Consider the following 13,043-nt stretch of genomic DNA (forward strand, 5'->3'; position numbering starts at 1 on the left):
TAGGGATCCCTCAGTCCTGCTCTCCTGCTTCAGTGCTCAGATGAGATGTGACAGCAGTGGCTCTATAGGCCAGTGTGCCGGGATTAGATCTCTTTTGTTTAGCTTTAGTAGAGAGAAAGAAGTGGCACAGGGATGACACTTTGGGGCTTAGTTCTGACTGCTGGGGGTACAGCTGGAAGATTAGAGAGAGAGAGATGGCGAATCTGAAATGCTTGAACAATTTAAGAAATGGTTTGACCCACATCTTTGTAAGCCCATCCCCCCCAGCCAGGGAAACAGGGCTCTCAAACTAAACTCAGCGGGAGTCACAGCACTGAGATGAGCAGCAACAACCCATGCTACAGCATATCATGTTCTGCCGCAGCATGAAAGAAAAGGTTGGTGAAAAGGTAACTTCTTTAAAAACCATTGTCGCACGCACAATGCTGAACATGGGACATTGTGCAGTATGACGTATGTGCATTGTTCCAAGGGCTTGATTACACAGATTAGCAACATCTGCATTTGACTCAATTTATTCAGTAGTTTTCTCGCTTATTTGGAAAACGACCTTCCCAAATAAAATATCCTTATTACGTGTTGTGCTAAAGTCTACAGGCCCCATTGTGCTAGGCCCTGTACAAACTTATAGTAAGAGACAGTCACTGCCTAAAGACCTGACAGTATAAATAGGCAAGACAGAACAAAGGTGGGAGGGAAAAAAAAGATTAGCCCTTTGGGTATGTCTACACTGCAATAAAACACCTGCGGCTGACCCATGGAAGCTGACTCGGGCTCACGGGGCTCAGGCTGTGGGGCTATAAAACTGCAATGTAAGTGTTCGGGCTTGGGCTGGAGTCTGAGCTCTGGGACCCTGTAAGTGAAGAGGCTCCCAGAACCTGGGCTTGAGTCTGAATGTCTGCGCTGCAATTTTATAGCCCTGAGGCCGAGTCAGCTGACATGGGCCGACAATGGGTGGTTTAGTGAAGCGTAGCCACGCCCAGATGTTAAGTGTCTCCTCCCACAATAAATCTGTGTCTGAGAGGGGCATAGAACAGATACTCTGGGCTTAGCTGTGACAGAAATAGTTACATTAGAGAGCGTCCAGAGGAGAGCAACAAAAATGAGAAGGGGCTTAGAAACCATGACCTATGAGGAAAGGTAAAAAGAATTGTGCCTGTTTCATCAAGAGTCGAGAAGGCTCAGAGAGGACCTGATAACAGTCTGCGGAATCAAGAGTTTTGTTTCTATTATTATTAATCAGATATTCTCCCTAGGTTTCCATATAGCAACCTTCACAATTAATCCCATTCTGCATAGTCTGCAGCCATGAAACCTGATGGCATGATGCTACCAGCACTGTAGGATTTACAAGCTACCTACAAGCTCAGGCCTGGTCAGTAGTTAGATGGGAGAGCATCAAGGAAAATCTAGGTATAGCAGGAGATGTTGTAACTGACTTAAAAGTGGGCACAGTTCCCTGTGTCTGGTTTGAACCAATGCCACAGCTGTTCTAGGGGGCACTTGGCTGCCGGCAGGATTTTTTTCTTGGATGAGCTGTAAAGCAAAAGCCCTGGTCAGTTCTGAATTTAAGTGCTTGATTTGTTTAAGGTGGGGCCTGACATTTGCCTGCCTAAGCTGGCACCTGCAAATCAAACATTTGTGTATACAAATAGGTTTCACAACCCACTTGCTATACTACACATACCCAATTTTCATGCACCATTATAGCTCTCATATGTGGCAATGCAACACAAGTGCCTTGGAACTCACTAAATATCCCATTGCACAGTTGGCAAGAGTTGGGGGGTTAACAACATCCCAGACATTTTGAAAACATAAGCCGTATTGTACAAGGTCTGTGAACTAATTTTAAAGCAGTGGATTCTGATTTCCTCTTTATCTTATTTTCCCCTTAGTGCAGATGGGGACTTTGCAGTCACCCACCTGACCAAAGCCCACCTTTTTTATGATGGAAGAATCAAGTGGATGCCCCCTGCTATCTACAAAAGCTCCTGTAGCATTGATGTCACCTTCTTCCCCTTTGACCAGCAAAACTGCACCATGAAGTTTGGCTCCTGGACCTATGACAAAGCCAAGATAGACTTAGTGAGCATGCACAGCCATGTGGACCAACTGGACTACTGGGAGAGTGGAGAATGGGTCATCATCAATGCCGTGGGGAATTACAACATCAAGAAATATGAGTGCTGCACAGAGATCTACCCTGATATCACCTACTTCTTTATTATCAGGAGGCTGCCCTTATTCTACACAATTAATCTGATCATCCCCTGCCTCCTTATCTCCTTCCTGACTGTCTTAGTCTTCTACCTGCCTTCAGAGTGTGGTGAGAAGATCACCCTTTGTATCTCAGTGCTGCTGTCACTCACTGTGTTCCTGCTGCTCATTACGGAGATCATCCCTTCCACCTCCTTGGTCATCCCCTTGATTGGAGAATATCTGCTTTTCACCATGATATTTGTCACCTTGTCCATCATCATCACTGTCTTTGTGCTCAACGTGCACCACCGCTCCCCCCGCACCCACACCATGCCTGACTGGGTGAAGCGGATCTTTCTCGATGTTGTCCCACGCCTCCTTTTCATGCAACGGCCCGCAGCGGTGAAGGACAATTGCAAGAAGCTGATTGAGTCCATGCACAAAATAGCCTCCTCTCCGCAGCTTCGGTCTGAGACCAAAGTGGAGCCTAAGTTTACTACCTCCTCTTCAAACAGCCCTCAGAGCAAAGAACCATCACCCACCTCTTCCTTCTGTGGCCATCTTGAGGAGCAAGCCAAACCCCAGACTGTTGGCAAGTCACCTTCTCTCCAATACTCTGTGCTACACCAAGAGCCGGCACAGGCTAGCTGCTCCTCGCTCCAGCCCCCCTGCCATCTCTTGAGTGACACCCAGTCCATGTCCATCCCCAAGAGCAGATCATTAAGCATCCAGCAGATGTACAGCCCAAACAAAGTAGAGGATGGGAGCATCCGCTGCAGATCCAGGAGCATCCAGTACTGCTACCTGCAAGAGGAGTCCTCCCAGACCAACGGCCAGACCAGTGGCTCTCCGGCATCTCAGCGGTATCATCTAAATGAAAAGCAGCCCCAAAGCAAAGCCTCCCAGTGTAAATGCAAGTGTAAAAAGAATGTGGCAACCAGCTCTTCGGAGCAAGGAACCAAAACTCTCAGCACCAAAGAGCAACACGTGTTGCTGATGTCCCCTGCCTTGAAGCTGGCAGTGGAAGGGGTCCATTACATCGCAGACCACTTGAGAGCCGAGGATGCAGATTTCTCAGTAAGTACAATTGGCTGCCTGCCACCCATTGTGACTGTCAAACAAAACTCATGTAACTCATGAAAAGCAGGTCAAACAATCCCTTCCACCCCTTTGTAGCATCCACATTTTCATGGAAAAGTTTTCAAATTTTGAAACATCTCAACCAGCTTTAGTTATAGCCTTGGCTGGGATCCAGTCAATGAGCATTGAGGGCCCTCAGTGTCTTGCAGGGTTGGGGCTCAGGTTAGCAGTGCTTCTCTGTTGCTGCTGCCTATTTCATGATCTAGCCGTACAGGAGAAGATTGTCCTTGTTGTTGAGTACCACATCTGTCATTGCTCTTTTAACCTTGACAGCCACCACATAGCTTTCAACAGATTGGCTTTGCTTAGGAATGCCCTGTGCTATTCCTCTGGCACTGGGTCTTGTTAAAATAACCATTGGTTCTAAGCTTAGCACACTGCAGCTCAGAGGTGTAGCTTCACTTGCCTATAAATAAGAGATCTGGACACCATTTTATAATGATACAGCAAAGAACCAGAACACTTGGTGAAAGCAAATCATACCAGACGGAGCTCAGCTGAGCTCTACACACCTGACCTTTGGTGCTGCAAGTTGTTAAACACCTCCCATGAGATTCTGAGCACCACAAGTGAAGGTTTGATAGGAGAGTTATAAAATCATGACGAGTGCGGAGAAAGTGAATAGGGAAGTGTTATTTACCCCTTCACATAACACAAGATCTAGGAGGTCACCTGCTGAAATAAATAGGTGGCAGGTTAAGAACAAACATAAGATAGCACTTCTTCATACAAACCACAGTCACTTATGGAATTCATTGCCAGAGAATGTTGTGAGGGTCAAAAGTATAACTGGATTCAGAAGAGAATTAGATAAGTTCATGGAAGGCAGGTCCATCAATGACGACTAGCCAAGATGGTCAGGGACACAACCCCATGCTCTGGTGTCCCTAAACCTCTGACTGCCAGAAACTGGGATGGGACAACAGGGGATGGATCACTTGGAATTGCCCTGTTCTGTTCATCCCCTCTGAAACATCTGGCACTGGCCACTGTCAGAAGGCAAGCTACTGGGTTAGATGGACCATTGTTCTGACCCATTATGGCCGTGTGTTCAGATGTAAATTACATTGACTTCAGTGGGAGCTGAAGGTGCTCAGCACCTCACAGGAACAGGACCCAGCTGTTGCAGAACATAACCCACCCCTAAAGCTATAATCTGGGAAGGGAAAGCTTGTACCACTGCAAGCATTAGATAAAAAGCAAAAAGGAGAATTCAAAGGCAGTCTCTGCTGCTCATTTGTTGGGAACTTGACCACATTTTACTTTACAGATGAGCCTCTGGACCATCCCTCTTCTCTTCTGGACCACAGCTGTGTCACAATGAGTTAAAACTATATGAGTCAAATCCTGCTTTTATGTATTCCAGTGTGAATCAGATGTATTGCCACTGACATCAATAGAATTTGGCCCATATATTCCCCATGATTTAATAAAAGAGCATCATTTCCCCCCTCTGAATCAAAACAAAGATACCTTCCAGTTCATGTAAATCTCTTTATAAGTGTGTCAATATAAATATAGTATTGAATAAATGACTATTGGATTCTTTGTAATCCATACTTTTCATTTGCATTATAGATAATGTGTGATGAAAACCACTAGTGCGTACCTTCTCCTCTGATGCCATGTGACACTTTCCCCTTGTGAAATGGTCCAATATGTTAAGGGGAGAGCTGCCCCCATCATGACTGTCAATGTACAAGAGAAAAGAACAGCTTTGTCTTCTGTAAATGAACATTCCACCACACCAGTCTAATGGGTTAGTGGTTTAAAAATATTCAGCATGAGAACACATAAACACATTGGAAAACTATGGTCCTAGGGACCATTGATTCTTTAGATTTCCCTGGGAATAGACGCCAAATCTACTATGTTAAGTTGCTTTATTTTTTTCTCTATTCCCTGCTACATAAATAAGCTTGTTTCACCAGAGTTTAGCACCGTAGTGACTCTTGCAATTCCCTCAGAAAATAGAAGAGAAAGGACTAGAGGAGAAGACCTGTACCCCAGTGTTTTTTGTAGGGTGGAGCACTTGAGGTATTCTCCACTGACTTTCTACCCTTCCCCAATAGATTTTTGTGGTTTGCTCTTGTTCTGAATCCAGAAAGGAAATAGCAGAAAGAAATATTACAAATGTGAACTGAAGATTAATTCTTAGGAGTAGAGCTGACGGAAAAATGGGGATGCTTGTTTCTATAGGAACGTCCAATATTTCAACGGTTACTTTCCTCCTGACTTGGGATGAAAAATCAAAAGCATTGAAATTTGTCATGGAGTGAACATTTCCAGAACATTGCACCAGCTGCCCCAACCCTACCTACAACTTCAGAGACACTGAACCTATGCTGCTGTTGGAGTATTTTCAGAGACCTACATAGCATTGCAAGGGAGACAAAGTTTCTCTTGAAGCTCCCGACTGTTGGGGTTTTTTTTAGTATCATCGCCACAAGGGACATATTTCTAAATGAAAAGTAAATAGTTCATTTAATTAAGTTTTTCAATCAAAATAAAAATGGGAAAGCAGGAAACAGCAGTCTGTTACAAAACATGTCTGCATGCAAATCCAGGCACATAGTCACACTTAGGGAAATGACAAAATTGAATACCTCCAGTATATCATAGAAATGCCATCAGAGATTTCTTACAGACTGTGATGAGCAAGACAAGCTGTATGTCAAACCTGAGCTAGAATAACCAAGTTGCCTTTTCATTACCACCTATGCATTAACAGCATGGTCTGGAAACACAGACACTCAAGTTATCACAGTGATATCCATTTATGCTTGAGAAATACACTATTTCCTCTGAACAAATGAAGGTTTTACAGTAATTAGTACCCCAAAATGGTGTGCTGCTGGTAGCCTGCATTACTTGCTCTTTGCCTACTATTTAGGATGCTTGATTCAGGAACAAATGTTCCAAGTGTCTTGGAAGGTAGCATTATACTGTGACAGGAAAATCATCCTCTGCATTATAGTAAAATAAAAACAGTCAGATAAAGAACCTTCATGTTCAAACCACCAGATCTTTCCATTGGCTGAAGATTCTAATACTGTTCCTATTCTTTGGAAATGATAAGTTGGTTTGTCGGCAACATGGAATAGTTAATGGTCCAGTCCATTTAAATATTCAGAACCTTTCCCCCAACCCAAATAAATGTATACTATTGCTTTAAAGAAATATAAAGGCTAGGGAGGTGACTTTTCAGTTGGAAATGAGTGACTAATTTGTAACCAAAACTGTAGTCATCACATTTTGCACCTTCCTTTGTTCATAAAGGCCATGATCCAGCAAGGTAGTTAAACTCATCATGACTAACTCTACGCATGAATATTCCCACTGAAGTCAATAGGAACACTCACATGCTTATAATCCATTACCTAGCTGAATCAGGGCTACATTGTCTGCAGAAACCCTTCTTTTTCTCAAAAAGTATTAATCATGTAGAATTACTTGCCCATTAAACTCTCCAGTAGTTCTTGATCTACAGATTTTCCACAGCTCTTCATTGTAAGGATTCAATACACTACGTTTGAGCTGTTCTGAGTGACTTGTAAGTCCCATGGTATTGTTCGTGTTCCCGCATCCTAACTGGGTGATCCTGACTCTTAGAATCAGAATTCCCGCACAAATACTCACACTTCTGAATTGGGTATTTGCTTCCTGCATATGTTCTGCAATATTTGCTTAAAAGTCACTATTTTGGCAACATTGCCAGGAATCTCATTTCTAGCTTAATGGTGGAAAGCAAATTCAAGGGAGGTGTGATATGAAGTGATTTAAAAATAAAATTGGAATGATTATTTGATGCGGGAGAGGGTTGCAGAATTTCCCCCAGCTTTATTTCTAACAGCATAGAGCAGACACTCTTGGGGCTGCTCTAACTTATACCACAGGCAATGGCCCATCTGCCAGATAGTGATCCCTGGTGCACATCAGCATTCCAGCCATCCCTCCTCCCCACGCCAATCCCATATGCCAGGGGCTGAATGGCTCTGGCATAGGAAGTGGCTAGATAGGTTCACCTGCGAACTCACTCTTACCTGGAGGGAGTCTTAGTAGGGGAGATCTGGCTACTTTATAGCCCCATATCAATCGTGGGTGAGCCTCTTAAAGCTAGGTAAAATACATATCAGTGGTTGTGTGCCAGGTATTGATATCTGTATGCAAGTTGCTGGTGATGTCTCTATAGATTGCACTGCATGGAGATTGCAGTATAGAGGGCAATCTGAAGGAGAATTTCAGTCAGAGGGAAAGACTATAGCACAGTTAAAAACATCTAATTTCCCTTTCTTCCTAGTCTTTTTTTGTTTCCACTCATCCTTTCTCGTTTCTCTCTTCTGTGCTCTGTCTGTGGTCTTGAATGCCAAATGACCAACATTTGATGCAAATCCATCTTCGAGAAGAGCTGAGTATTCAGTGAAGATACAATCAAATTTAGAAGCAAATTTCAATTAGACTGCTTACAGCCCTCTCATGTTTCCTTTCCTGGACCAAATCAAGCACCTAACGCTTTACTAGCACAAATACATCAAGCTCATTTTTACCTTGGGTGCTGGAATATTTGCTAAAAGTAATTTTCCAGTTGTGCATTGGATGGTGAAGTTCCAAATCTGTGCTTTGTTGGTTACATACCTAAGACATCAAATTGTGAAACAGAAACAATCCCGCAGAACTTATCTAGCTCTCCCATGCAGTACAGATGTTGAATGTCAAACTATGAGAATCACAATCCAATTCAAAGTCCAGCACTGGCTCTCATCAAGTGATGAATAAATCAGAGAATCTCATTAGTTGCTCATGGACAACTGATGAACAGTGGGGAGGAAATGAAATTCATAGTCTAAATTGCCCTCTCTGAATTATCATCCTGATCCCAAACTCAGTGGGAATTTTGCCCTGGCTTCCAATAGTTGCAGGATCAAGACTTATTCACTCTATTTTGTATTTGAAAGTGATTCTGATCATTAAACAGCCATCATACCGCCATTAAGAGATCAATTGTGCAAGGTGCTGAGCAGTTTGGCCCCAGGCCAACAAAGCATTTAAGCATGTTTAGCTTAAATCATATGACTACTGCCATTGATGTGAATGGGACAGCTCCCATACTTAAGAGGTTTTGCTGAATCAGAGCCAGACCGCTCAATACCTGGCAGGACTGAGCCCCAAATGGGCCTGTTTAATGGCAGGGATGAGGCCGGGGGACTAGGTATTGCTATGTTGACACCCATTGACGAGTAGGAAGGGTATAATTAGTTACAACCATTCCTCTGATGAACAATTTGACCAAATTCAGTTGTGGTGCTTGGCCCCTTTACTTCTGCATCCTTCTCCCTTACGTATCACTGGTATGTCACTTTAAACCAGCACGTCCCTCAGCCCATGCCACTTCCCCCAGTCCCCATTGGCTGCGATAGGCCCAGCCTGCGGACGTGGCAGGTAAACAAACCATCCCGGCCCGCCAGCGGGTTTCCCTGATGGGCCACATGCCAGAGGTTGCCGATCCCTGTTTTGAACAGACCTACCACAGCAGTGGGTAGAGCATACCAGCCAGTCACGTTCATTTGTGAGCATAGCGTCGGAGGTACTTGTCTGATGGATGTACTGGGCACAAGCAGCAGTAGGAGAGTTCTATCGCTTTAGAGGCCCCATCTCCTCTCAGTAATCATCTCTTCTTGCGGTTACACTCTGTAATCTGCCTCTAGTCAGGGCAGGCGCGTAGCCTTGGCCCACCCACTTATCATCCAGGCCCACGCTTACCTGAGAAGGGTTTAGTGCTGCTACAGTGCCCCGGAGTGTCACTCGGGCACCTGAAATCCAGGACAGAGCTCTGCGCCCACCCTTCAGACAGCTACACTCCAGCAGCTCTGCCTTGCCATTTTCTGAGCCGCCCATGCCTGTGCCCAGCTCGGCAGGTGAAGCCCTGTGCCTGGGGGCACCAGGGCTAGCAACATGGTGTGGTCTCAGGGGAGAAGCTGAACTAACACAGTGTCATTGCCCAGCTACCCGAAAGTTGGAGCCCACCCAAATTTCCACTCCTAGCTACGCCACTGAATCAGATTCTCATTAGTCTGGGCTGGGCTTAAAACCGGCCTATATAACGTATGGACTAGGTTCAGAGCGCTCTGCCTCATGGAATGTAAATATTTTGTTTTCTCCCCTTTGAGCTGATTTCAGTAGGGAGTATGAGCAAGGATTTTAATTGCCCAATGGAGTTTATTCACAGTCTGCTTGATATCAATGGAATGGGACTCCTGGGGAATTGAAATATATATAGTCATGGAAATATATGTTCGATTCCATGCACAGGTTTTTACTCCTTTGAAGGGATTTGAGATCTATGGAAGTGTAGACAGTGCTGATACAAGTTATTTGTGTGTGTTTTGTTGCAGTGGATGGATCATCAGTAACATGCACTCAACTGTGCACCTCTAGCACTTGGTTTTGAACCTGTATTTTGGCTAATTTTAAAGAGGGCCACTCAAAGTTGTTTGAGGAGGATGATACATCACAAGGAAACAAAAGAGCTCCTCTCAAATGACTCAAGTTGGAGCACTACATGCCATGAGCACACTGCAGAGTTGTACCATCTGATGTCACAAAATATTGGAACTGAGCAAAGAGGATACAAAGTGATTTATGAGCATGTTTGTGAATAAATGTGATGAGGTCTATCTGGTGTTAACAATGGGATGAAATTAACCATTGTTTGAAAATATTACAGTGACCGTTTGTGAGACTGTTTATGAATCCCTGAAGTTTCATGAATCTTAGTACAAAGAACAATGTAAGAGACGTGTGTTATTTCTTATTCACTTCTCATCATTTGTTATTCTCCTGTGTAAAAAGCTGGTTGTCCATTCAGATAGCAGAAGCAATATTGGACGACTTGAGCAACAAAAGCAAGTAATAGGAATAGCAAATAATCAAAGATGTGAACAGTTTACGAGTGTGCCATAGGCTGAAATTTGTTTGCATAAGCCATTCAGTGAACATTAATGGCAAACACACCTGAAGATTCATGATTAGTTTGCAAAGGATTTGTGAGCCAACACAAGAGCTAAACGCAGGCAACTTATTTAAAATGAATAATTCTACCAGCTCTACAAACATTGCAGTGTATTACACACAGAACTTAAACTTTCATTCAGTCTCTGACATGTCATGATTTCTCTGCAAACTTCATGTCTTATGTCAAGCTCAAACTCTGTTGTGAAACCATGACTAATGTAGAAAGAAAAGACCAGAGAGATGTTTTAAGAGAGTGATTCCATTGCATTCATGGGAGTTGTTTTGTTTGACTGTATGTCAGATCATAACATTGTGTTAGATGGTAACTAGAATGATGCCACTAAAACTGTAAAACCATGATCCTTGCTCAGCTGAAATGACTGATTCGTTGACACTTGAATAGCTTCCTTTACCTTCAACCTGTTTAAGAGGTTTTCCAGCAAATTTAGGAGTCCCTTAACATTGAGCAACCTCGTTTAAGGTCTCCTACCAATCACTTTTTGTTTCAATTGTACTAATTGCTCACAGCAACTTGCAAAAGCATTTATTTTAAAACAGTGTCATGTACATAGGATTGTTACTGATTAACCTTGGGTTAAAACCACAGCTATTTTCACCATAGTTTAGTTCCATGAAGTAGTAAAAACTGAAGTTAAAGCAAGATCTCCTGTCCCCTTCACAGGATCATGAGGATATCTGTTATGCCTCTTGCCTGGCATGAGGCCCTGACTAGCTGGATAAAGCACTGATAATCCAAGGGAGGAATTTTCCAAAGCACTCAGCTCTGCCTTAACTCGGTTCCCCTTTTTTAAATAATGCTGCAATATCATTTTAACTCTTCAAAGATTTAGGACAGTGGAGAGGGGTGAGTGCTGGGACTTAGGACAATTGGGTTCTATTCCTATCTCTGCCAATGACTTGCTTCATTCCCTTCAGCAGATCACTTAACCTCAATAGGCCTCAGTTTCTGTATCCATGAAAGGGCATAGCTACACCTACCCACTTTTGCAAAGTGCATTGAGATCTATGGATGAGAAGCAGTGCAGTGTTAATGTCTTATTCATGGTTGAGCCGGTCACCAGCACTGTCAGCTGCAATGTGCTGAGAATATCAAACACCAGGCAGAACCTTATAGGAAATGTTAATGGGCACATCCGTATAAATCAAGACTTTGGTCTGTTCAGACCTCTTTTTGGGGGGAAAAATCGTGGCTGTAGTATAGTAGACAAGGTTGTGGGTCTTTATTCCAAGAAATGTTCATCGAGGAACATTAAATCCCCCTCTGCTGTACAGAAATCGATTTGGCCTTGCCAGAGAGAAGATTTTGGGTAAATCCCTCCATAGCAATGTGAGAGTGGGGCAAACGGGAACAGGCATGATCATTTCTCTTACTTGCTGGCTCATTTTCACTTATGACTCAGCAAAGGCTTCCTGGAATGGGTTAGGGTGTGTTAACTCCTCAGTGAAGATGTTTAAGCACGGGGGAGAAAGAAATCTTTCCTCCCCAATTTGAACCTCTGCCTAATTTGAGCCTACAGTTGTGGCCCATGGAAAATGGGTTATTGCATGTGCAAATAAGCCTAATGAGCTATTTGCATATGCTGTGTGTGTACAATTGTTGTAATTAAATGTGCAAATTAGGCATATCAGAACCGTCTGAAAATCCATCCCTTTTTCATATTTAATAGAATTCATTTCTGCCATTGCACAAGGTGCTTGAATGTAAAACAGATGCTCTCTCTGGCTAGGTAAAAGAAAGACATTGTCCTTTCACCATAAGAGCCCTGGTAACATCCCTTGCCTCTGTGTTCTCAGGTGAAGGAAGACTGGAAGTATGTTGCAATGGTGATCGACAGAATCTTCCTTTGGATGTTCATCATAGTCTGCTTACTGGGCACCGTTGGTCTCTTTCTTCCCCCTTGGCTGGCAGGAATGATCTAAGAATAGCTGTGGAAAGAACAAAGTGCATCCCATTCTATGGATTTTAGTCCACCTGGAAGGAGACAAGAGGAGAGAGCTGGAGACAGTCTCTATGAATAATTTACTATGTATCTGCACATGAATTGTTCAGAGCACGCTGGGGACTCCTTCCAAGTTTACATTATTTGGCAAGCCATCTTCATCTTCTATATCTATTTTAAGGGGGAAATTGTTATTAAAATTCATACATAGCATGGTGGCATTCATTGACACATACGCTACAATGTAAGAGTGCAGGCGTGGTCCTTAAAGCAGTACTACCCGAAGCATTATTTACAGACCGGTCCCTGGCAAATTAGGCCCATTAGTCTTGAGGGGTTTCAGTGTGTCCTGTGTAATAGGGTCACGCCGTCAGGATGGAACAGTTCAGGACTCTGTGTCCCTGTGAGAGCTGTTTAATAAATAAAGTATCAAATTTGGATTCCTGGGCAAGAGACTGTCTGTGCGTCGCGGGGGGTCCAGCTGTAGTCACATATGGCCAGACCACAAAGGGTTTGAGCCTCTGGAAACAGTTACCCTGACCAAAGTCCCAGCAGCAGCAGCAGCAGCCTTATCAAAGTGTACGGGCCAAGCATTGAAGTCTTTACTCATGCAAAACTGCAAGAGTAAGATTTTGGCTTGAGCAAGGACTGCATGATTTGGCTCAAAGTGTGTTTCGATCCATCCACATTAGCCTTGGTCTTGATTTCCTTTTCTTAATGGAAATCTGC

At 43.6% G+C, this 13,043-nt stretch overlaps 1 protein-coding gene across 1 annotated transcript in view; it reads left to right on the forward strand.

The window, feature by feature from the left end:
* Window positions 1-12,294, forward strand: part of CHRNA4 (cholinergic receptor nicotinic alpha 4 subunit) — a 31,371-nt gene extending 19,077 nt beyond the window's left edge. The window contains exons 5-6 of the mRNA XM_077831907.1: window positions 1,899-3,279; window positions 12,169-12,294. Of these exons, the coding sequence (XP_077688033.1) occupies window positions 1,899-3,279; window positions 12,169-12,294 (1,507 nt within the window). The remainder of the gene's footprint in view (window positions 1-1,898; window positions 3,280-12,168) is intronic.
* Window positions 12,295-13,043: the final 749 nt, after the last annotated feature.

Source organism: Eretmochelys imbricata, chromosome 13 (assembly GCF_965152235.1).
Source record: "Eretmochelys imbricata isolate rEreImb1 chromosome 13, rEreImb1.hap1, whole genome shotgun sequence".
Lineage (NCBI taxonomy): Eukaryota > Metazoa > Chordata > Testudines > Cheloniidae > Eretmochelys > Eretmochelys imbricata.